General features: G+C 34.5%; 2 protein-coding genes and 1 pseudogene across 3 annotated transcripts; 2 read left to right on the top strand and 1 right to left on the bottom strand.

The window, feature by feature from the left end:
- Window positions 1-38: 38 nt before the first annotated feature.
- Window positions 39-15,226, bottom strand: LOC110669582 (uncharacterized; annotated as a pseudogene).
- LOC110669634 (ankyrin repeat-containing protein BDA1-like) lies at window positions 71-1,652 on the top strand. Its single transcript, XM_021831357.2, has 2 exons — window positions 71-675; window positions 780-1,652. Exons 1-2 carry the CDS (start codon window positions 97-99, stop codon window positions 1,503-1,505), a joined length of 1,305 nt encoding a protein of 434 aa, XP_021687049.2. The 5' UTR covers window positions 71-96; the 3' UTR covers window positions 1,506-1,652.
- Window positions 15,227-17,314: 2,088 nt separating the features above from the next.
- On the top strand, window positions 17,315-21,567 carry LOC110669558 (putative lipase ROG1). Of its 2 annotated transcripts, XM_058132648.1 has the most exons (10): window positions 17,317-17,882; window positions 18,277-18,344; window positions 18,502-18,572; window positions 18,685-18,927; window positions 19,854-20,017; window positions 20,138-20,193; window positions 20,295-20,347; window positions 20,435-20,555; window positions 20,755-20,852; window positions 21,142-21,567. In XM_058132648.1, exons 1-10 carry the CDS (start codon window positions 17,716-17,718, stop codon window positions 21,211-21,213), a joined length of 1,113 nt encoding a protein of 370 aa, XP_057988631.1. In that variant the 5' UTR covers window positions 17,317-17,715; the 3' UTR covers window positions 21,214-21,567. The 2 variants fall into 2 exon arrangements, with proteins under 2 accessions (XP_021686959.2, XP_057988631.1); XM_021831267.2 differs by lacking the exon at window positions 19,854-20,017 and having other exon boundaries at window positions 17,315-17,882; window positions 20,138-20,180.
- Window positions 21,568-25,910: the final 4,343 nt, after the last annotated feature.

Here is a 25,910-nt window from a genome sequence, read left to right as displayed (position 1 = left end):
AAACCGATAAGGGCTATAAAATGGGCAATAGCTGCATATTATTTTTCTATAATTCTGATATACAGTTAAAAAGGAAAGGAGAGAAGGAGCGGAGAAATGTCTAACTATGGAGAATTCCTGGACGCTGTTAAACGTGACGATGTTAATTCGGTGAGCAAGTTCCTGTCAATCCATCCAGATTTCTTTGACGTTTCTTCCACGACATGGCAAGAGAACCCTCTCCAGGTTGCCTGCAACCATGGCAGCCACCGAGTCGCTAAGGTAATTGGCAAATGGTACCCTCAATTTGCAAGATTCAAAAATCGGGAAGGTTGTACTGCCTTGCACTTGGCTTCTTCTAAGGGGGATCTTCCAATTGTAAAGGTCTTGCTAGAGATTGATTCTGAAGTCTGCCTCAAGAAAAACAAGTTATCCATGAATCCTCTCCACATAGCTATCAGGAATGGGCATGACGAGGTGATAGGTGCATTGATCGCTGCTTGTCCACAATCTATTGGAACGGTGACCTCCCAGAGAGACACAGTGCTTCTTCTGGCTGCAAAACATTTCCGGCTCAATGCTTTTGTAGTCTTGCTGAAGGAGATTCAGAACCGGGAACAAGACCATCTACTGCACAGGAAAGACCGAGAGGGAAACAACGTTTTGCATATTGCAGTTTCTAATAAATTTGTCGAGGTAACTCTCTGTCTCTCTGGCTCTCTCACGCAATAGTTTAAATTGATAGAGGTTTCGCTTGTGTTGCCTCTGCCTTGAGTACTTTTTGCTGGCAAATTCTACAGATTGTGAAGTTGTTGCTTCCTCTGAACTCTACAAGTAGAGCTTTGGTGCGAGTGAACTCCTTGAACAAGAAGGGACTGACAGCCCTGGATCTGTGCTACCAAAGTTGCGTGAATATTACTACACAGGACATTGGCCGCATCCTGCGTGAAGCCGGTGCCCTTGAAGGACGGTCATTGCCTGTGGGAGCACACGTAATAAAGGAAACCATAGAAACCAAGAATGTCATATTGGTGGTCCTGGGAGTTGTTACTGGTGCCGCCTTCACCACAGTTTGTAACCTCCCCAGTCCTTTTCTCAAAGATCACCATGCAGAAGGTAGAGTATTTCATAGTGGAGATATGGTAGCCGGTCAGCTGCCGCCCATATTCTACCTTATGGTATTCAATACGGCCATTCTTCTCGTTTGTATGTGTGGAATTGCAGTACTCTTGTGGTCGCTTCCTTTTAGACCAGTTGTGCTCTTTGTGACCATCACTGTCGGGATTGTTTATGCTCTGTTGGTGAGTAATATTGTGCCAAAATTCTTGTTCAGAGCAGGCACTCACAGCATTTTGAGTAGTCATTTGGTGGGGTTATTGGCTATTGTCTTCATTTGCTGTGGAGCTATTACATACTTTACTTTTTTCTATCTCTGCCTAATTATTAAGTGGGTGATCAAAAAAACCGTGCAGTCCTACAGGTTGGGTGCTCGAATCTCCTCTCGCAACAAAGGGCTGCCGTACTGAGAGAACATGTACTAGACACCAATCAGCCTGGAATGGATCTCCTTCTCATGACATATGAGTAGTACAAAACACAACCCAGACTAACACATGCAGATACCCTTCAGGTCGCCAATCCATGGAATTCTCTCTCTAATATCTCCCTCCTATAGTATCACTGTGATTCTGCATAGAATCCATGCATAGTGAGCTTCGAAGTAGTTATTTACTTTTTTAAAAAATAACTATAATTATATAATTTATCATATCATATTATCTAATATACTATATAATATCAATGCTTTACAATATAGTTTCTCAATTGACTTAAAAGCGTTTTACTTTCAGATGCTGATAGACAGAAATCTTTTGACAAGCTTTAAAAGTAATAATAATAATAAAAAAAAAAGGGTCTTTTGACCATGCATTCATACTGCGCGACAATAGTGAAACATACCTACCAACTTAAATTCAGTTATATAGAATCCATGGGGCTTCTAAGGGAAATCCAGGCCGTGGAGGTGGGGGTGGTGTTCTCGGGGACTGCATGGGCATGTAGTTGTCTGGATATTGCATCAGGTTGAGAATTTGTAACTCTATGCAGCGGAATTTTTGGCCCTTCATCATGATCTGAAAATAGCTTGGGACATGGGTGTGCTCAAGTTAATGGTGGAAGTGGATTCTAAGGCTGTCTTTGAGCTTCTCTCTTTTGATGAGGAGCGAAATATTTGGCTTGGGAACTACATTTCTCAATGTCGTTCCTTTCTTGGTCGTAGATGGGAGATCCATTTATCTCATTGTTACAGAGAAGGGAATAGAATTGCTGATAGGCTTGCTAATTCAGCAATTGATTCTTCCAAAGGGTTGCATGCCTTGTCCTCTCCTCCAGCACAATTGCAAGAATTGCTTCGTTAGGATATTCAAGGCCTAGGTTCTCCTAGAGTTGCTCCTGTTCCAGGTGATTTTGTTCCCTTGGGTTTGTTTCCCTCCTTTGTATCCAAAAAAAAAATTCACTGAAAAAATAAAAATTAATAAATTATTGTTTATATTTTGTATATTATTATTTACTAATATTTTTAATGTCCGTTGATGCATTCATAATTTAATTTTCATAATATATAATTTTTTTTAAAAAATTATACTAATTAATTAATAAATTTTAAATATTAATATATTTTTATCAAATTAAGTATAATAATATAATAAAATTAAAAAAAATAAAGTAAGAATGTAAATCAAAACTTTAAACTTATTTTTACTCTAAGTAATGGTGCATGTGGTACACGCCCCAAAAAAGTGTGTAGCCTATAATTAAAATAATCAGCCCTTAAACATTCTTCATGTCTACTTAAGGCAAAATTATGCTTATTAAAATATATTAACATTAATAATTTTAATAAAAATTTTAATTGGAAGAAATTCATTTTAAAGTATAACCTAAATAAAATTTTAATCATTTTAATATATATTTTTTCATTTTTGAATTTTTATTAATTTTACATTCAATAATATATTTTCATGCATGATTTATTTTATTAAAATTTATTAAAACTATCTAAATCATTGAATTGAAAAGTTTTAAAAATCGAGATTAAAATTTAAACCATTTTTAGTATTTAATAAATTTTAAAAGTTAGGATATGTATTGAAATTTTTTAATTAACTCTTTCAAACATAAGAAATAAATTATTTAAATTTAATCCTACAACAAAATCTTTTTAAATTAATGTTTCTGAAAATGATATTTTTTTTTATTATATTATAATTATAGTTATATTTTTTATTGAAATAATATATGTTTTCTAATTAATCCTTTTTAAGTTGCATAATCACATAATCATAATACATTCTCATATTTAAAAACACTCCCATCACATTGAAATTCACCAAAAAAAGAATCCAAGAAAATCATATTGAACTATCATGGTTAATAGGAATGCAATTGAAATTTCATTTGAGAATTCAATAGACATAGGCTCCAATGACTCCTAAAAAGATAACAATTTTGACTATTTAAAATCTTGTGCACCGACACTTGTAAGCACCTTACCCTTATAAGTACTATTAATTAATTAAAAATTATCTGGATTCCTACCAATTCTTGACTAAAATCTAAAATTGAATTGAAGATCCGATGAGGATTCCTACTAATTATTTATTTGGATTCCTACCAATTCTTGACTACGAATTCCTAAGTACTTAAATAAACAATTTTCAGACTAATTAAAACTACTTTTCAAATAAGCAGGAAAAGGGAAATGAATGATGAACAGATTAACATCATGAAAGTAGTTTCATCATTCGCCTATAAATTAACACATCGTCAAGCTTGCATTCAACAAGGCATTCATGTTCGATTTCCCTTCTTATTCTCTTGACTATCAAGAGATTTATGATCAAAACAATTAATGCAAATAAGGACATTTGCATTCGTAGCTAAGTCCCATAATGAAATACAATTGAACAAACTTCTTGGAATGGATCTTGCAAATTTATTGAAGACTGGATTAGTTAAATCAATGAGTATTTGTCTATGGAAGAATTTTTCAAAGCAATAAATAATTTTGATGGATTTTATTGGTTATTAATTCCACTTATTTTTACCAGCATTATATCCATACGCTAATGGAATGCGTTTGAATGACTATATTGGAAAAATTTTATTATATTAAAGCTCCCTTTACGGAAAATATTTTCCTCAAAAATATTTATCGCATTTTTTAGTGCTTGGGACACTCAAAAAAATTAATCAACGGAAAATATTTATAAAGAAAAAACTAAGTCATTTTTAAGGAAAATGACTTCCATTTTTCAAAAGAGAAAGTTATTTTCTATTTTTTGAACTTTAATAATCTTATTAAAATATGAACACATTTATACGTGCATAAAATAAATACATATCATTAATTTAATATTACAACCAAATTAAACAACGAAAAATATTTTCAAAAAAAATATTTTTCGTTAAAAATATTTTCTATATAGAAGTTATTTTTTGTGAAATAAATGAAACCTAAATAAAATAAGATATGAGTATCTAAATAGAATTCTATTTAGATATAATATTTGAAAAAAAAAAAAAAAAAAAAAAAAAACCTTTCTGTCCATTCACTTTAAATGGCAAGCTCCCATTATATTTTGGATTCCATTTAAAAAAAGAAATAATTAATTGCAAATTCAATGTAAGTAGATTAAAAATTTTAAATTTATATAAATTTTAAAATTAATTTAAATAATAAAAATAATATAATTATAAGTGATATAAATAAGGAAGAGTATTTTTAGAAATCTCAATGTTCCCTTTCTCCACCCTTATATGTATTAATGATAGAATTAGTTAAACTGAATTTTAATTGATGCATGAAAATCATATGTAAGTACAAATAGAAACTATACCAAAAACCTCAAAGCCAAGACAGCTATAATGTTGAAATAAACCATGGGTCAATTTATCCATAATATTTATAGAAGTAATATACATATATATAATTATGAAGGGAGACATAAATTTATTAAAAATTTATATGTATTTTTATATGTTATTTAATTAATTTTTACCTTTTATGTATTTATTTTAATTATATATATATTTATATAATATTAGGGTCTTAATTTGATATTATTTCCTATTACGATAAAATCACATTAGAAGGTTTTTGTCTATTTTTTATATATTCCTAATTATATTAGAGTTCTTATGAAAATTAAAATTTAATTTTCTATGAGAAATTGAGAACAATAAAAATAATTTACATATGACTTTAAAATAATTATTTAATTCTAGAACAGGCAAAAAACTTACTTTTTAAAACCTTTTTTTTTTAATGAGTAATCTGTTCTACATTTGTTGTTTTGTATTTGTATTCCAAGTACGCAATGGAGCACTCTCGTCACCTCCATCATCATTCTCATGTCCACCCCAAAAGCACGAATCAAACATTACCTTCCATTAACTTAGAGAACTCCCCGTCTGGTTGAACCACTGAGTCTATCTAGCATTATTTTTCTCATAAGGGCAACATGTGGAGATTTATTTACCTCGAAAATTAAGTAGAAGAGGAAGGAAGTTTTGCTTTGTTCATCTGGAAACTGCAACTCAGTTAACACTTTCTTTCGCCTTTCAACTCAATGTGGATCGGGTCATACAAACTACATGCTTTCATCACTAAACCTTCATTAGATCTTCTCCAGAACACAACAAACAGAAGGATTTCTCCCACTGTGGTCATTCTTATCATAAGCCTGATGTGGTTAAGAGGCCTCCCCTTTCTCAAGAAAGAGCTAGGGATGTAAGTTCTAATGGTTTTATTAACAACTCTATTTTCTCATATGGTATAGGTGTTGATATCTATCAAGGACGACCTCTCCCATCTGTTGAGCACCATATGTATGCGGTCACTACAAAACCTTGGAGAACAATTTTAGAGATAAGGAGGGTTGACTCAACAGGTCAGCTATCACAACATTATGCGATATTCAAGGCCTTCCCACCTTACAGTCTAAAATTATCAATGAAAGTATCTTTTTTATTAAGGTTTTTCCCATGGGTAATGATTTGGTCTTAATCACTTTTGAATCAAAAGATCACATTGATGGTTTCTTTAAAGAGATTATAGATTGGCTTGAGCGTTGGTTTTTGGAAGTTAAGCCATAGGAAGCTTCTTTGTCTTCAACAAAGCGTCTAGTTTGGGTTTATCTCTACGGTGTGCCATTGCCTGTCTAGGATGCTGACTTTTTCAAATGGCTTGGAAGCAAATGCTGTACATTCATTGTCATGGAAAATATTACCCGAGCAAAATCCTATTTTGATTCGAGGAGAATTCTTTTGTTTACAAACCCTAAGGAAACCCAAGACAATCAGCAGCAATCGCTTTCTCCTGCGCTCCATCCAACCCACGTGCCTAAGAGACAATCTGAGCATGCAGTGGCGCACTTGGGAATTTGGACTACTACAGGAGAAATTGGGTTTATCTTTCTCAGTTCCTGACGATGAGGTGATTCAAATCTTCCTCAGGCAAATTCAGGAGGAAATGGAGGCATTCAAAGGAATTAGCCAAGTCCTTTTTGGGGTCCCACAGATTATTTTATTGTTGTCCTTTTTTTTTTTTTTTTTGCTACGTGCGTCTTCCGCTGCTTTTGTTTAAGTTACCCTAGTTGTTATCGTGTTCCGCCTGTTTTCTTTATTCTTTATTGTGCCTTGTGGGTTTTAAGGGTTTGTTTTATTTCTTATGTTGTTGGTTGTCTATCCTCTTGTTTTGCATTGTTTCTGCCATCTTTCAGCAATTAGGAGCATGCAGCATTTTGCAAGTTATCTTGTTTTTGTGTTTTAGTGGCCTGTGAGTATTGAGCCCTTTGTTTCCAACATTGAAAACTCCAAGCGCCAATAAAAGAAGACATGAATAATTAAATGAATAATGATTCAACATTCAGAGCTACTTATGACTCCAAAAGGACACAGCTTTTTGAACAACCAAAACATCAATCTAATAAATATAATGAGAGAATTTCATTTGACTAGGTTGTGTATGTGGATATGCACATGAATGAGCATAATTATGCTATTAAATGCTTCAAAGTGGATATTCTCAAGGAAACATAGAACCATTCCAACTTGATGGCAGGTTAGCTAACAGACTCACTCCCTCCCTCCCCGCCCGCCCTCTGTGTGTCTTGTGTGTTTTGAGTTAGGGAAGAAAGGAGACATCTCATGGAACTATTTGGTCAATTATTAGTCAACACAAGTTCCCTTAATGAAACTAAGTTAACTTGATAAAAGTTTTTCCACTAACAAATAAGAAAGTTGCTAAAGTCAAGTCAGCCTGCGAAAAGCCTACCTGTTAAGACAATTAAGTTCCTGGCATACATATCTTGCCATTGCCTGCACATACGAGCAAATATTCAGTTGCATTATTGATTGTTTTGGGAAAGAAACAAGCCAGATAAGATTTAGGAAAATTTGGAAAGAAAAAGATATTACACACACAAACGGAATCTAAGCAAGATGGCATTCATGATATGTCCCAGAATGTTACAATAGGATTTGGACAAAAGACACAACAGTTCCTCAAGTGAACTAGAAAAACTTCATTGCATTTATCAGCATAGTGATCAAAGACATCACTCCCTAACTTTGGTGTAACAAGAAAAGGTTCAATCTCATAATGCATAAAATGTGGAAAATGGAAATCAAGACTTAATAACCTAGAGCATGAGAATCATAAAATGGAGATTCACAGCTTCCATTCCCAGAATGATACATCTAACAACCTAGGCCAGAATGATACAATTCCTTTGGCAATCTGCAGCACTGCAAATCACAGTAAAAAAGCAAAGATGAGAACATGCCTGGACAGCCTGTAATAAAGTAGCATCCGGCTCTGATGTCCCATCATCATAAAAGACATTTCTACACAACACACAACTCCAATCAGATTAAAAGAAGATACAGGCCAATTGAATAATTTTATATTCCTCATATCAATCACCAGATAGAAGAAATCTCATTATTATTGCATCCAGCATTAACATTAAGCATTGATCTCTTATAAAGAAAACATTAGACATAAAGCCAAAAATTTCTCATCAAACATGGAAGGGATGAAACACACATACTCCTCTGTGCAACATTATTGAATGACATTTCTGTTGTTGTGGGCATCACCATACCCCCATTTCTTTTTAAGGCAAAATTAAGCCCAATCACTGCTAGATGGCTAATAAAAATTATTCATGCCACTCCATTAAATTCATGACACAGGATTGTGAACAAATATAGCAACTCAACTCAACTAAGCCTTTATCCCAAAAATTTGGAGTTAGCTATATGGATTCGCTTTCTCCACTCTAAACGATTTTGGGTTAAATCCTCAGAAATGTGTAATGCTTCTAGGTCATGTTGTACTACTCTTCTCAAAGTCAATTTAGGTCTACCCCTTTTTTTCTTTCTATCTTTTAACCTAATGTGCTCTACTTGTTTAACTGGAGCCTCCGTATGTCTACATTTCACATGACCAAACCACCTCAGTCTCACTTCTCTCAACTTATCTTCAATTGGCACCACTCCTACCTTTTCTCTAATACTCTCATTACGGACTTTATCTAGTCTAGTATGGCCACTCATCCACCTTAACATTCTCATCTCTGCAACTCTTATCTTAGACGCATACGACTTTTTCAGTGTCCGACACTCACTACCATATAACATAGCCGGTCGTATAGCTGTACGGTAAATTTTTCCTTTCAACTTATTAGGAATCTTGCGATCACATAAAACTCCCGTGGCACGTCTCCACTTCAACCATCCGACTTTAATCCTATGACTAACATCCTCCTCACATCCCCCATCTACTTGAAGGACTGAGCCTAGATATTTAAAGTGATTATTTTGGGACAGTACCACTCCATTCAAACTAACTCCTTCCCTATCATCAGTTTGGCCTTCGCTGAACTTGCAATGCATGTATTCTATCTTCGTTCTACTTAACTTAAAACCCTTTGACTCTAGAGTACTTTTCCAAAGCTCTAGCTTTCTATTGACTCCTTCTTGTGTCTCATCTAGCAGAACAATATCATCCGCAAACATCATGCACCAAGGAATACTCTCTTGTATATGTTTCGTCAATTCATCTAAAACTAATGTAAAAAGGTAAGTACTTATGGTTGATCCTTGGTGTAATCCAATTGAGATCGGAAAATCTCTTGTGTCCTCTCCCACTGTGCGCACAATAGTAGTTGCTCTTTCATACATATCTTTCAACACTTGTATATACCTAATAGATATCATCTTTTGTTCTAACACATTCCATAAGACATCTCTTGGAACACTATCATAAGCTTTCTCCAAATCAATAAAACTATGTGTAGATCTTTCTTCACATCTCTATATTTCTCCATCAAGCTTCTAATGAGAAAGATTGCTTCTATAGTTGAATGAACGGGCATGAAACCAAATTGATTGAGAGAGATAGAAGTATCATGACGTAGTGGATGCTCTACAACTCTCTCCCACAATTTCATAGTATGGCTCATTAGTTTAATTCCCCTATAGTTTGAGCAACTCTGTATGTCTCCCTTATTTTTAAAAATAGGCACTAAAATACTCATCATCCATTCATCAGGCATTTTCTTTGAGTTTAGAATCTTATAAAATAATTTAGTTAAACATGCCACTCCCATATCTCCCAAACACTTCCACACTTCAATTGGTATTTCATCTGGTCCATGGGCTTTACCCACTTTCATTCTCTTAAGTGCTTCCTTTACTTCTAAAGATCTAATCCTGCTAGTATAATTCACATTCTTTTCTATTGTTCTATAGTCTATATTCACACTATTACCATTTTGACTATTATTAAAGAGATCATTAAAATAATTTCTCAATCTTTCTTTAATGTCCTAATCTTTCACCAACACTTTTCCTTCTTTATCCTTAATGCATCTAACTTGATTGAGAACTTGACATTTCCTTTCTCTCCTCCTTGCTAATCTATAAATATCTTTCTCCCCTTCTTTAGTTCCGAGTTTCTCATATAACTTTTCAAAGGCCTGTGCTCTTGCTTGACTAACTGCCTTTTTTGTCTCTTTCTTTGCTATCTTGTACTGTTCATATGCTTCATTATTATCACATTTAGGTAATTTCTTATACCATTCCCTTTTTATCTTCACTGCCTTTTGTACTTCCTCATTCCACCACCATCTCTCTTTTGAGGGTGGTCTATGTCCTTTAGACTCTCCAAGTACTTTCTAGCCACTTCTCTAATCTTTGATGCCATCTGTATCCACATATCATTGGCCTCCATATCCAGCTTCCATACTTTGGACTCGAGAAGCTAATTTTTGAACTTCACTTGCTTTACTCTTTTGAACTCCCACCACTTTATTCGAGTTACACTATTTCTTTTGACCTTACTTGAATTGTTCCTAAACTTGACATCCAAGACCACCAACCGATGTTGACTTGCTAGAGCCTCTCCTGGAATGACCTTGCAATCCTTGCATAGAGCTCTATTTGTTTTCCTGGTCAAGAGAAAACCAATTTGGCTTCTATGTTGCCTACTTTTGAAAGTCACTAAATGTGACTCTCTTTTATAAAGTAGGTATTTGCTGGTATTAGGTCGTATGCCATAGCAAAATCCAGGATGCTTTTTCCCTCCTCATTTCGACTGCCAAAACCAAAACCTCCATGAACATTCTCATAACCTTGTCTATCACTTCCTACATGTCCATTCAAATCTCCACCAATGAAAACATTCTCTTCATTCGGTATGCTTTGTATTAAATCATCCAAATCTTCCCAAAACTTTTATTTACCCTCACTGTCTAGTCCTATTGATGGGTCATAAGCATTAACTACATTTATTGTTTCTCCTTCTAGTACTAGCTTTACTAGTATAATTCTATCTCCTACTCTATTCACAGCTATTACTGTGTCTTTCAATGTCCTGTCTATGATTATGCCCATTCCGTTCTTATTTCTCTCCTTTCCGGTAAACCACAGTTTGTACCCTGAATTACCCACTTCCTTACTTTTCTCTCCTACCCATTTAGTCTCCTGAATGCAAGCAATATTCACTCTTCTCCTTAGGAGAATACAACTAATGACTATGAAGATGACCCAGACAAGGTAAATAATCAATCATAAGAAGGGTTCATCAAGTCTTAAGCCAAATCTATCCCAAGTTTAAAAGACCTTAAAAGGTCTTATATGTACCATAAATGAACAGCTTCCTCAGTGTTCTAAATTACCAGAAGAAGAAGAAATGGATATTCAAGGGTCAATCTTTAAAAAACCCCTTTTAATCTGTTAGAAGCAATAGTGATATCAATTAAATAAACCATGAAAAAATTTAAAAAAAAAATTACGTTTGGTGATCCGTGACAATGTCACCTTAAAACCTAAAACGTATATCAACAAAAGCTTTTGCAATAAAAATAAAAAAAACAAAATAAAAAAAAGAAAACAATTCCAGCTGCCCAATCTTTAACCTGAGAACTGCATGGGAGATGGGGCAGCCATATCCATATTAAGGACTTCTGCTCAGCACAAGTTGCAGTAGATTGTGAATATTTGTGTAAGGCTTGCTCACATCAAAGATTTCAGCATTTTAAGGAAAAAGGAAAGGATTGCAGCACAAATCATATTCCAGGCACTATCAAAATCAAAAATTAAGATAAGAGTTCTATTTAACAATAATATGCAAAATTCAAAGAATGTAGACTATAGAACAATAGAAAAGAATGTGAATTATACTAGAAGGATTAGATCTTTAGAAGTAAAGGAAGCACTTAATAAAATGAAAGCGAATAAAGCCTGTGGACCCGATGAAATACCAATTGAAGTATGGAAGTGTTTGGGAGATATGGGAGTAGCATGGTTAACTAAATTATTTAATAAGATTCTAAACTCAAAGAAAATGCCTAATGAATGGAGGAGGAGTATTTTAGTACCTATTTTTAAAAATAAGGGAGACATACAGAGTTGCTCAAATTATAGGGGAATTAAACTCACGAGTCATACTATGAAGTTGTGGGAGAGAGTTGTGGAGCATCGACTACGTCATGATACTTCTATCTCTCTCAATCAATTTGGTTTCATGCCCAGTCGTTCAACTACGGAAGTGATCTTTCTCATTAGAAACTTGATGGAGAAATATAGAGATGTGAAGAAAGATCTACACATGGTTTTTATTGATTTGGAGAAGGCTTATGATAGTGTTCCAAGAGATGTCTTATGGAATATGTTAGAATAAAAAATGGTATCTATTAAGTACATACAAGTATTGAAAGATATGTATGAAGGAGCAACTACTATTGTGCGTACAGTGGGAGGGGACACAAGAGATTTTCTGATCTCAATTGGATTACACCAAGAATCAGCCATAAGCCCTTACCTTTTTACATTAGTTTTAGATGAATTAACGAAACATATACAAGAGAGTATTCCTTGGTGCATGATATTTGCAGATGATATTGTTCTGATAGATAAGACACGAGAAGGAGTCAATAGAAAGCTAGAGCTTTGGAGAAGTATTCTAGAATCAAAGGGTTTTAAATTAAGTAGAACGAAGACAGAATACATGCATTGCAAGTTCAGTGAAGGCCAAACGGATGATAGGGAAGGAGTTAGTTTGAATGGAGTGGTACTGTCCCAAAATAATCACTTTAAATATGTAGGCTCAGTCCTTCAAGTAGATGGGGGATGTGAGGAGGATATTAGTCATAGGATTAAAGTCGGATGGTTAAAGTGGAGACGTGCTACGGGAGTTTTATGTGATCGTAAGATTCCTAATAAGTTGAAAGGAAAATTTTACCGTACAGCCATACGACCGGCTATGTTATATGGTAGTGAGTGTTGGATACCGAAAGAGTCGTATGCGTCTAAGATAAGAGTTGCAGAGATGAGAATGTTAAGGTGGAAGAGTGGCCATACTAGACTAGATAAAGTCCGTAATGAGAGTATTAGAGAAAAAGTAGGAGTGGTGCCAATTGAAGATAAGTTGAGAGAAGGAAGATTGAGGTGGTTCGGTCATGTGAAGCGTAGACATACGGAGGCTATTAGAGCACATTAGGTTAGAGGATAGAAAGAAAAAAAAGGATACACCTAAATTGACATGACCTAGAAGCATTACATATTTCTGAAGATTTAACCCAAAATCGTTTAGAGTGGAGAAAGCGAATCCATGTAGCCAACCTCAAATTTTTGGGATAAAGGCTTAGTTGAGTTGAGTTGAATATGCAAAATTCAAAGAAATTCCTAGATTAACCTCTTATGATAATCTTACTTCCATACCACCTTCACTAGTTCATCAGATTTAGCCTCTGGAAGCAAGGGAGCATCATAAGCAACAATATTTCCATAGAATATCTTCTCTAATTCTTTCATCCATTTAGTAAACAGTAAGTTAACCTGCCAATTCAGAACATATATAGGACAAAAGCTTAGACATTTCTATCGACTACATGTATTTATATTATATTGTCATCTACATGCCAAGAAAGCCCAACTGTAAGCAGATTATCCCAAGATGTAGGTTCAACAATACTGTCCTTAACACTGAAAATAGCACAGCCAAGCAACGAGAAATATTAATTGTTAACTGGAAGGACATTCAAACAATGGCACATGGATAGTTCACAAAATGAAATGATTATACTATGGTCTCAACTGTCAGTACTTCGGTGAATAATAGATAAATAAAAAAAAAATTGTATAATCTTGAATGTTTCACAGGTTTTTAAAACATACAAAAAGAAGAACAGATGCGAGCACTTGTAATGACCGGATGGAAACAAAACAGTCAATTCAATAGTGATTTATGCATGTTCTCAAAGTAAATTATTTACCTCAAGCCCCATATGATAGAAAAGGAAAGATCATTTTGATCAGCAAAAATACAGAAATAACAGACACGATGAAATGCAAATTAAATCCTCACGCAAACATGGTAAAGATAAAAGCTGTAAGCACATTACCCCTGCTTTAGATACTCTCAGCGCCACATCGTCAATGTAGATCTCATACAGGTACTGCCCAAATTCAACACCCTCCTTTCCCTCCGGTCTCAAACGCCGTAAGCAAAGCCACATATGGAGAACAACGAGAATGTCATTTTAAATGTATAGAAGACAGAAATGAAGAAAATTAGCAAATTAAGCCCACAATCCCAAATTTGAATTGTATAGATTGCCTGGACATAGACTGCTTGGACCCATGTTAAGCACTGTGCAACCGTTATGAGCAAGCCACAGTTCATTGATGGGAAGGGGGAAAAAGGAGATAAAGACAAAGATTCTACGTTTTCACCCTGAACTAGAAGCACAATGCTAGACTCACCTTCATAAATGGCAGGCTTATCTACTTGTGAAATGATGCGCCGGCACACCACATTTGCCCCCCTAATAGATTTACTTTGTCGGCTATAAAACATAAAGAGCTCAAGGGTCTGTTTAAGATGAGGACAGATAAGCGTAAGTGATGAAAGATTTAGAAAGGGTAAGGAATGGAAATAGCAAAGTAGCTATAAAAAAAAAATTATATTTTGAAAGGAAATGAATTAATAGAAAAATAGGTAGAGTTAATGTAAATTGTTTATGTTTGGAAATAGAAAAAAAATAAATAATTTAAAAAATTATATAAAAAAAATATTTATAATTTTTATTTATTTATTTATTTATTTTTACACTTAAATTTGAGATGTTGAAAAAGTTAAAATTCAAAGGATAAGAGGATAAGATTTACTTATATTATTATTAGTTAACTCATATCTTTTTAAATACGAATAAAATAATTATTTTTATTTACCTCTCTTGCACATGGACATAAGCTTAATTCATTACATGACTCGTACGAATGTTTATAAGATTTAAGAAAGAAAATTAATAAATTATTTGTTTAATTTAGCAAACTTTATATGTTGAACAATGATTCACAATCATATCCCATTGGAACCACAACCCACGAATACTGATTTGCAAGCGCAATAATTCAAGTTTCCGAGAACTAAAAAAAGGATGAGTTTTTGTGTAGACAACGTATTTATCAGAAAATGGTAATCATGGTAGTCGAGATTTCGTACCAGTGATTTGCTAGGAAAACACTTGTGCGTAGAATCATTAGGAGAAGGTGCGACAGCTGCAGCAGAAGCCTGGGCAAAGTTTAAGAGCGTGGAATAAGAAGTTCTTTTCTGAGTTCGCCCATGCTGCTTAGGGACCCAAACTTCAACATTTGAGAAGCAGCTCTGCTCCATCTAGGCAACATTTGTGAGAGAAATGAATGTTTAAGCACAGTTGGTTCTCTACGGCACTGGTTTCTAGTGCTCGTTGTGTCTTCTCTTTCTGTTGCTCCTGGCTCCTACTGGCTAAACCCTTTGAAGCTTGAGATCGTACAGAGATCCTACTAGCAAGTCCAAGGGTAGTAGTAGCTGTGGCTAAACCCTGGTTCTCTACTGGCTAAACCCTTTGATTCGCGCGTCTACTGATCCATTTCCTGTAATTAAATTAATATTTCAAATTTAATCATATGGTTAATTTAGCATTTAGTAAAACAAAATTGATTGGTCTATCAAATTGAAATAAGATTCATATAAGTATTAAAATTTTAATATCCAATAGTTCTAAAAAAAAAAATAATATCCAATAGAAAAGTAGAATTTTATTAAAACTCTGTTTAGTCTAAGTGAGTTATATAATTACCAAAATTACCTTTGAAAAAATATATATATTTTATAGTATCTCTTTCATATAATTTTTTCTAATTGACAAGAAAGAATAAAATTCATTATTAAAATTATTATAATTTTAACAAAATCTAGATTCTTATATGTTTCTCAAACTCGCGCTTACTAGGAAACATGGTTTATACATAATTAGCCAAATTAGAACGCGAAACCTTATAATTAGATTTATTTTTTTTCATTAAAGAATTTATTAATAGAATGGGCACGAAGCCCACTATAGGAAAGGCCGCAGATTATATAAGAAAACAAGACAAAACAGAAGTTAAAGCCCAAAGAAAACAATGCCCATACTCTTAAAAAAACCAAGCCTAAAATTCTAGGCCGCACCTTCTCGCTCTGGGTTTGCAACGTTACCCCAAAATTTTGAAAAATATAATCATATAACGCGGCAAACTATTGACCATTGCCAACTGATCAGGCCGCTAAAGGAAATTCACAGACAATAATATAGAAATTGCTTCGATACTGAGTTTGGCTAAGCAAATGCATTAAAACAATGATATATTGCAAATAAAAAAATGCGAAGCAGAGCAGGCAAATCATCAATTGGCCAACGTTTGCATTACGTTTCTTGGAGCCGTTTAGTTGCTTGTATAATTTGGTTATGTTGGTGGAATATACAAGCTCTCGCCTTGCCTTTGATTGGACTTGCTTTGTCTTCAAAGCTAAAGGAAGAACCAGACAACAAAATATTTGAAGAATTGATTTCTAAGTTTCCACATATAGCAGAGCCCAGGAACCCATTAAATAGATAAATGTGAAAATCAACAAAGATTGAAGACAATAAAATAATTAAGAAATAAAGTTAATGGTATTAAATTTTATTTTATTTTTTTAATATATCCTTCACCCATATTGTTAATTTAAAATTTAAATAATTTATGTTATTAATTTTTTTTAAAATTAATTAATATATTTTATTTTTTAAATTTATATTAAATAAAATCATATTAATAAATTAATTATTATTTTAAAAAGAAAAATGTGATATAATTTAAAACAAATAAAAGAAAATCTATTAAAATTATATATGTGTGTGAATTATATAAAAATAAAGATTTTATTAAAATTATCATATTTTTAATAATATTTTATTTCTATATTGTATATGTATGATAAAAAAAAAAGTACTCAAGTGAAAATAAGAAAGAGTTGATTATTATGACGTTTCAATTCAGGTTAGTAAATGAGTCAGGCATATTTAAAAGTTAACTTTCATTAGATTTTATATCGAATATGAAGTATGTATGTGTATAGATTATAGAAAAATAAAATTTATATTAAAATTATTATAATTTTAATAATAATTTATTTTATTACTGTTTTATATGCGTATGCATTTTATAAAAAAAAATTAATTTAACAATATTTTATAAAAAAATTAATTTAACAATAAAAAACAAAAGAAGGACCGGTGTAAGTCCAAAGCAAGCGAGTAGATTCTAATTATTTCAACATATCAGCAATAGCTCAGCAGATTATCCATCGCCATCCTTTTCTTTTTTTTTAATTAAAGTATGCCTTAATCAGCAAACCATCTTATCCGTCATCGGAGCATATAGCCACCCTACGTTCGGAACAAAAAAAAGGCATAGCCACCCTACGGACCACCAAAGCGCTGTGACGTTCTCTAATAACCGTCGTTTTGCAAAAGAAAATTTATATGTAGATTTATTTTCATTTATAAAAATTTATTAATTATTTTTACTTATCTTTAAAATATTAGATATCCAAAGCAGACTGTAATGTACAATTCTTTCCCAGTTCGCAGGCCTTTCGTTACGCTTTTAGCTTCCTTCGCTTCGCTCTTAGGCATTTTACGCTCAAGCGTTACGTTTTCTCTTACTTTTTTGCCATGTCAATTTAATGTTCCCCAGAAGTCTTCAGCTAAGCCAAACACTGCTCATTTTATTCTCTGTTTTTTCCTATTTATCTGTTTTTCAAATTCAAATGCTTATCAGCTGACCTGAGAGAGAGATAAAGTTGGAATCGGAGCAAATATGGAGAACGTAATTGCAGGTAATGGAACTGCCAATGATGGAATTATAAAGAACGGTGTGTGCTCCTCCGAGTCGGACAATGGAAGCTGTGATGTGTGGAGTTGTAAGGACTCTGATTCTTCTTCAGCTGATCATCTCGTTATCATGGTCCATGGAATCCTTGGAAGGTTGCATTCTAAGATTTATTGAAATTTCCTTTATTATTTTTTATCTTTTTTCGGAAATTGTTTTTGTTTTATTTTTGCTTGATGACCGACAAATTATTTGTTTCATTTTTGATAATTTTTTTGGTTTTTTATTTGATTTTGTAATTTTGCAAGAATGGAGCCGCTTTAATTTGTAATAGCTGTTATTTTTTGATGTGTTATTTCATATTTTTTTGAACTCAAAACAATGGGTATTTGAATTCCCTCGCTTAATTTGAGCAGTTGCTTGTTTTTCTCAATTACAGATACTGTAATTTTTCCTGCTGTATCTCTGCAGCCAAGCATGTCTCATATTCCCAATTGAGGACGCTTTAGTTATTTTATTTGCTCATTGTGGTTATGTAATTATCTGCAGTGCCTCAGATTGGAAGTTTGCAGCTGAGCAGTTCGTTAGAATGCTTCCTGATAAAGTGATTGTTCATTGTAAGGACGATTTTGATTTCTGATTATATTTCTTAAATCAATGATAAGCAAAACTCTTTTAGTTGTTAGTATTGTTTTTGTTGGTTGGAGTTTAAAGCAATGGTTTTCCTGTTACTATTCCCCACACCATAGTTGTGTTATTTTACATGCTTTGTAGGTAGTGAACGAAATGTGTCTAGGCTGACTCTTGATGGTGTGGATGTGATGGGTGAGCGGTTGGCTGAGGAGGTTGGTATTTTGTTACTGTTATGGGATGCATTTTTATCTTTGTGCTTCTGCCACCTGCTGCCTATCAAATCTACTTACTTCAAAACCAATTAACTCAGCATGTGAATTCCAGGTCCTTCAAGTGATTCAGAGAAAGCCAAATTTGCGAAAGATTTCCTTCATTGCACATTCTGTGGGAGGACTGGTGGCAAGATATGCAATTGGAAGATTGTATAGATTACCCCAGAAAGAAAATTTAGAGGATTCAGCGGCTGATGCACATGAAGAGGATCTAAAGGCTACAATAGGTGGCTTGGAGGCTATCAACTTCATCACTGTTGCTACACCTCACCTTGGCTCAAGATGGAATAAGCAGGTATCATATTTTAACTATTTCTGTTCATCTAGAGCTTTAAGCCTCATCAATGTCCACCCTAAGACTTGAGAAAACAACATGATAATATGATATGGTTGGTTACATTCTAATAGAGAAAGAGTAACTTGACATTCTTTGCATAAAAGAAATGTTGTAATAGTAAAGAAAAATCCGATAGTTTATGAATCAGGACTCTTTTGAATTATGGGCTGAAAGAATGCATTGTGATTCCCAGTTGCTTCTACAGTATTTCCCTTGAGAGATTGAGAGTATGGACTGTTATTGGTATAGTGCCTGTATTAATGCCGCCTATATTCCTTGACCATAAAATAAAAACATTTTCATGGGAAAAGGATAATAAATTTAACAATAATTAAACAAGACTACAAGAGGATTTTTTGTTGTAGTTGTATATGCTCTCAGCTTGCTTGAAAGCTTGGAGTTTTATCTTACAGCTGCTTTAGGCCATGATGAATTCAAGTTGGCACTTTTCCTCACGACTCTTGCCTGATCTGAGCAAATTGTCATTTTTCTGCAAGTGAACCTGAAACGCATGATGATTTGTGTTAGCTTAGTTTGCATGGATGGGCAACTTTGAGCTGATATTTAATTGGAAGAATGATAAAAAGGAACCCAGTTTTGTACAATAATTGCTCACATGCGTCACTGTGGTACCTGAATCAACTACAAAAATATGCCTAATGCTGCTTTATGAATTTGCATCAGCTGTTAGTTTTACTTTTTTACAATCCATTCATGATATAGTTAACCTGGAATCCTACTAACTCTGGGTATGTAAATAGTATTTCACATTTTTCTGTTTTTATGTGAACTGCTGCATATTAATATACCTATTCGTAGGTTTTAGGGGACCGGCATTAAAACCCTTTACCTATTTTGTTAAAAATTGTTTTTTTTTTTTGGAGGTACCTTTTCTTTTTGGTGTAACTGCCTTTGAAAAAGCTGCGGGTCTTGTTATTCATTGGATATTTAAGAGAACAGGTCGACACCTTTTTCTCACGGATGATGATGAGGGACAACCTCCATTGCTTAAACGCATGATAGAAGATTATGGTGGTTGCTTTTTCATGTATACCACTTAGATCCCAATTGCTATTTGAATTGTTTTATTTTCACTAATTTTCTTAAGGTGTCATCTCTGTCATATCCAGATGTGTAATTTAACAGAAGCACCTAACTCAATATGCAGGTCTGCTTTGTGTACATTCAAGCGTCGTGTTGTGTATTCAAATGTGGGCTATGACCGTATCCTTACAGTTCATTATTTATTATAAGCGGCCATTGCCCATTACGGTCTGAATTTTTCTTAGTCTTCTTTTCTTTGTTTCCTTTGAAAAACCATATAGATATAGTGGGCTGGAGAACATCATCGATTAGGCGTGACAACAAATTACCAAAGGTGCATCTGCTTGGAATTTGTATTATATTTATTTTTTATAATTTTTTGACCTGCTGATTGGAATTTAGTTACTTTTCTTATGGTCAGTGGGAGGATTATGTTAATGAAAAGTATCCACATATTGTATATGAAGAACGCTGCAAAGCCTCTGATGCTGAACAAAGCGATCTTGTAACAATAGAGGATAATTACTCTGACAAACTAGAAGGTAAATACTGATATTTTTGAGTCGAAAGAGACCAGTTTTCATCACTTTGTTTGTATATGTTAGTTGCCTTTGCTTTTCCCCACTCCAATTCGCAATAATGAAAAACATATTCTGGACATTCCTTTTGCCATTCATTGCTTTTGTCAATGAGCTGATGCTACTGCATCTAAAAGTTTGTTAATTGAAATTATTTGTGCAGAGGAACTGGTGACAGGTCTATCCCGTTTGTCCTGGGAAAAAGTAGATGTTAGCTTCCACACCTGCAGACAGAGGTTTGCTGCTCATAGTGTCATTCAGGTTTCGCTCACATTCTCTCTCTCTCTCTCTCTCTCTCTCTCTCTTACAAAAACATTCTCACATGTGCGCATACATGCGCATTGTTGCAAGTTCACATGCAATTATGGGCACATTCCTGCTGTTGGTTTTGCCTGAAGTGTGGGTTCTTCAGGTGGCATGCTAACATGGAAAATTTCTTGGAATAATACTTGTCTCTACTCTTTGGTGCTTTCGGTGCGAAAACACTCTGAAAATGAACTTGGTAATACATCATTTCTGAAGGAGCAAACTAATTCTATATACTTTGCAGGTGAAAGATCATATAATGCATATGGAAGGAGCAGATGTCATACAGCATTTGATTGATCATTTTCTTGTTTAGGAGCCAATAACTCGTATATTTAACACATTTATTGCCGGATGCAAGATCCTATAGCAAGGTACGAGGAATATTCTTCTGAAAATCCTTCCATCCAGAAGTATGGAGCTGTAGGTAAAATTACATTGGTGGAGGATTGAAGTTTGTCTACTTTCTTGGTGATGGCAAACACAACTAGAACTGCGACTAAATCAGCATTCAAGGGAAATTTTGTTTATTCATTACTAGAAATTCCATATGCACAACAATATCAATAAACGCGATAATTGCCATGTATTTGCCTTTGTCTTAATGCATTCATGTATAATGTATTTTTACGTCAGTAAAAAAAAAAAAAATCAATTTTCTTTTTGAAAATACGCTTTCATTCCTTTGTTTTAAAACTAGCGGTAGAAGAATCGGAATTACTATACTGCAGTGCACCTGTGTACTGGTACACCAAGGTTCTAACCTGTGGTAGTAGAACGATAAGGTAACTTCTTGTAACTTTATTACATTTATTTTATTTTATTTTGTTTTTTTTAACATGAGCTTTTTTTTTTCCTTTGCCGTTAGCCTTTTGGTTGGATGTGAGTTTTTCCTTTTTCTTTATCACCAGGTTTTTGCTAATATTTGTTTACATTGTACGAGGAGTTTTTTTTTATAATTTTTTTTTATAAAATTTAAATTTTTTATTATAATTCACTTTAAATGAGACTTGATTCAAAATAAATTATTTTAAAATTATCAAGTTAAAGTTGATTGATAATATAAAATTTAAATTGATCATTCAACTTATTTATAATGTGTAATTAAATTTTACTGTCAAATTAGAATATATTTTTTTTTTATTTTTTAATTTAATCCAATTTTTACCCAGCATTACAAAAATTTTTTAAGTTAAATATTATTTTTTTCACACGGAATCTCTTCATATGGATAAATGCCAAGTAGAATTAAAATGCTGAAAATGGGCCTTCAAGTTTCAAAGTAATGCTTCCAAAATGGTTGAAAGCTCTTAACACACAGCAAAGGAATTTCTCATAAATTACGTTGTGGTCCAATTCCAGAATAGAATGGTCAACAGCTTGCCGGAGCCCCGAAACCATAACCGACACTCCTGAGGCCTACATAGCAAAAATTTTAAAATATATGTATAATAATTATATTACAATCATTAGTTATAGTGAATTCTATGTATTTATTATACATATACAACGATCTTACTAAATATCTTAGCAAGACTCATTGACCCTCACCTTAAGGCTCTGATGGTCCGCCTTCAAATCCAGTAACAGAACATTAAAGACAATAATAATGGGATCATCTGGATAAATTCAGACGACGATGCATGAGTCTTTGTCCTGAAACTTGCAAGTTGCTTCTCATGCCCTATCATTGACCACTGGTTTTTGTACCGTTTCAATTTCCTGTGGGCACATTGTACGTGGACATTTACGAACTTGGGAAACAAAGCTTCTGCAATTGGATCAAGTAAGGGACCCTACATGCGATGCAACTTGTTCATCAATTCTATCGTTCCCTTTAGCTGCAAATCATTAAATGATCAAGTGGATTGGCTAAAATACAACCTTGCTGTGATAGCCAAGTTCCAAAAATTTGGCAACCCGCCATCAATTCTTGGCCCACATTACTTGCATGAATCTGCAAGTTGACTTCAATATCAGAATTTGTCCTGGGTTAGACTCGTCAAGCTTTTAGGATTGAGGCATTTCAAGTTTGTTAAAGTTGTAACTCAAAATCTCAGTGGATTTGAAAGGTTTTTTTTTTTAATTTGAGTAAAAGAAATATTACTCAATAGAATAGATGAATATTTCTTTCTATTATAGTGTAAATCTTAAGTTTGAGTTGAATTCTTAATAAAATTAAGATAGAAAGTACTAACACTATAAATAGGAATATTATAAAATAATTAGATTAATTTGGCTTTGACTACCACCAAGAAGTGGCTTTCAACCTGAGAAAGAAAAAAAGAAACTTTTGCTCATTAAGAAGAGTAACACTTGACTATTACAGTCTCAATAAATACTTCGACTTGAGGTGAAGAAAGGCATGGTCTAAAAGTAAGTGACTAATATATTTTATGGTATATGATGTAAACAACGTTATAATATATTGGGTTATAATGTAATTGGGTTGATGAGTAGATGGTTTTGTGCTTTTAATTTCATGAATTATTTAATCTTAGTGGAAGATAATATATTTATGTACATAACCCTATGTATGTAAATTTTGTGGTCATATATGTTTATTTTTCTTTGTACCTTCTTAGGTGCACAACACAATTGTCTTTTAGCAATTTATGATCGCCATTGAAAAATAGTAAGTTGAAATTCTGTTATCATGTTCATCTGTGTATGCATTAAGTTCATCATGCGGAAAATTTTATACCAGCAAACAATGAACCTCAAAGCACTACGGTGGCTTTCACCCAACGAAGGGTCTGTTTGTCACGACCCAACCTATGGGCCGGACCGGTACTAGGATCTGGGCTAGCCTAAAGCCCCCGAGGCCCGTAGTAAGCCTAACTATTCACTTAACCCAACTCTAAGGCCCATTTGGGCCCAATTTCAAGAAATCAACCGGACAGAGTCCGGCCATAAAATGGACCTATCAACGGAGAGTTTTTGACTCATCCGACCTGTAAACACAATAAATACTCAATTGGGGAGCTCAGCTCACCCTCCACATACTTATCAGCATAAAAATAAATGGGAGCTCAGCTCCCTCATCCAATCCATCAAACATGCATAGAATATTAAGTTTACAGGTCCAAAATAATAATTTAGTTTACAAACCCATATCAAATAAACATTTCTAACACATGCGAAAATTCTAGAAATTTATAGAATTACACAAGCATAAATAAATAACCTGCGAGGGAGAAAGCAGGTTAACCTAAAAAATATCCTCCTGTGGCCTGAAAAAATATTGAACAGGAGTGAGCGTTCGACTCAGAGAGTAAAATATCAATTTTAACCATAATCTCTATAACTATCTAAAACTAATGCACCCTGTGGAGTGAAATGCAACATCAGCAACAATTCACATCATAACAGCAAAAAGGTAATTTGGAGCACTCACACACCCAGTAATATCAATCATAATATATGGGAGCTGATCCCCATACTGACTCTCTTAAATCCAACCGGTGCCGTGAAGAACTCTGCCTGACTTTCGCTTAATAAACCAAATCGGGGTCCCAGCGAAGAACTCAAGCCGTGACTACCCCGAAGGACCGGGTCCCAGCGAAGATCTCAAGCCGTGTCTACCCGTCCTATCCATAGTCCACACCACATCACACGCACACCAACGCACGCACACTGCTCCAAATTACCACAACAACATCCATGGCACTTTAACAGTTATAAATGCAACATAAAATGTGCCTAGAGTTTATCTACATAAATACATACATATAAGTGATGCATGAACATGCTTGAACATATAATAATAGTGAAATTACAATTAAAATTAATATTTTACTCACAGACTTGACAACGGTCACTGTGGCGGCTGGGCGGAGGAAGAAGGCTGTCCCGGCTCACCTGACAATTACATTACAATTATTTAATACAAATGACTCAATACAAATCAAGAAAAGACCAAGACGCCCTAAGTCATGCTAAAATCCGTGAGTCTCCCCTATACCTAGGACCTACCCAACCTGCAAAATGGCTCAAAACACACTTTTATATTCACAATCCATATATCCACAACTCAATCACATCACACAGCCCCTCCTGGGCCCATCAAATCAGTCATCCATCACAATATGTAAAATTTCAATTTAGTCCTTATAATTGATCATTTTTGCAAAAACTACCCAAACAAGCTCTAAAAATTCTAAAACTTTGCCCCGCGGTCCTTAGCAATATTACTAGGCTATTGCAAAAAGAATCATAATTTTCTGAGCTACCACAAATATTTTATGGATTTTTAATCCTATTTAAGCACTAGAAAATTACGAAAAAACAAGGTTCGGGTTTACCTTTGCAGATTCCGATTTCGGGGACGCGCTCGGCACGTCTGACAATGGGGGGGTAGCCAAAACCTCGGTCCAATTCGGAGACTTTTCCGGTAACGGGTCTGTCTGGCCGGAAATTCACAGACCTGGTCAACTGTCGAATTTCCACGAATTGAGGATACTTACACGAAGCCCACAACACGGGGGTTAGTACATAAATTTTTCAGAATTTTCTAAGCTCATTTAATGCTCGGAAAAACACTGCGAAGTTTCGTGGGACCCACCGAAAAACGGTGTCGGAAAATTTTGAAATTTATATCCCCGCGAAGCTCTCGACGAGTGGAGCGCTCTGGTACTCTCGGTTTTCTCGTGGGGTTCACGGTTTGCGAGAAATCTAGCCCAAAAATCAAAATGGGCTAAAACTTCCCGGGCAAAAATTGGACAAACCGCTCTATGGATTTCGGTGTTCTTGATGTCTATGGAAAGCTCTCGACGAGTAGATGAATTTAGATATAAGACCCGGTCTGATTGATGGCCGGATCAGCCGGATTTTGGCCGGGAAGTCGAAAAGTCGCATGCACAAGGGAGGGGCGTTCGCGCGCGCTTTCCGGCCGTTTTGGGCGGCGGCCGGTGGGTTGGGACGGCTGACGTGGCAGTGGAGGCGGCGACGCCGCAATGGGAGGAGGGAGGAGAGAGAAAAGGAGAGAGAAAGAGAGGGAGGTCGGACGCGCGC

The sequence above is a fragment of the Hevea brasiliensis genome, chromosome 13, assembly GCF_030052815.1.
Source record: "Hevea brasiliensis isolate MT/VB/25A 57/8 chromosome 13, ASM3005281v1, whole genome shotgun sequence".
Lineage (NCBI taxonomy): Eukaryota > Viridiplantae > Streptophyta > Magnoliopsida > Malpighiales > Euphorbiaceae > Hevea > Hevea brasiliensis.
This window is presented reverse-complemented; position numbering and strand designations above follow the sequence as displayed.

Excerpts from the sequence above, each read along its gene's own strand:
- LOC110669634 (XM_021831357.2), top strand. The coding sequence starts at position 97 with ATGTCTAACTATGGAGAATTCCTGGACGCTGTTAAACGTGACGATGTT. Across the intron at positions 676-779 it reads TTTCTAATAAATTTGTCGAG|ATTGTGAAGTTGTTGCTTCC; the intron begins GTAACTCTCTGT and ends CAAATTCTACAG.
- LOC110669558 (XM_058132648.1), top strand. The coding sequence starts at position 17,716 with ATGGAGAACGTAATTGCAGGTAATGGAACTGCCAATGATGGAATTATA. Across the intron at positions 18,573-18,684 it reads GTGAGCGGTTGGCTGAGGAG|GTCCTTCAAGTGATTCAGAG; the intron begins GTTGGTATTTTG and ends TGTGAATTCCAG. Across the intron at positions 20,194-20,294 it reads TTCAAATGTGGGCTATGACC|ATATAGTGGGCTGGAGAACA; the intron begins GTATCCTTACAG and ends AAAACCATATAG.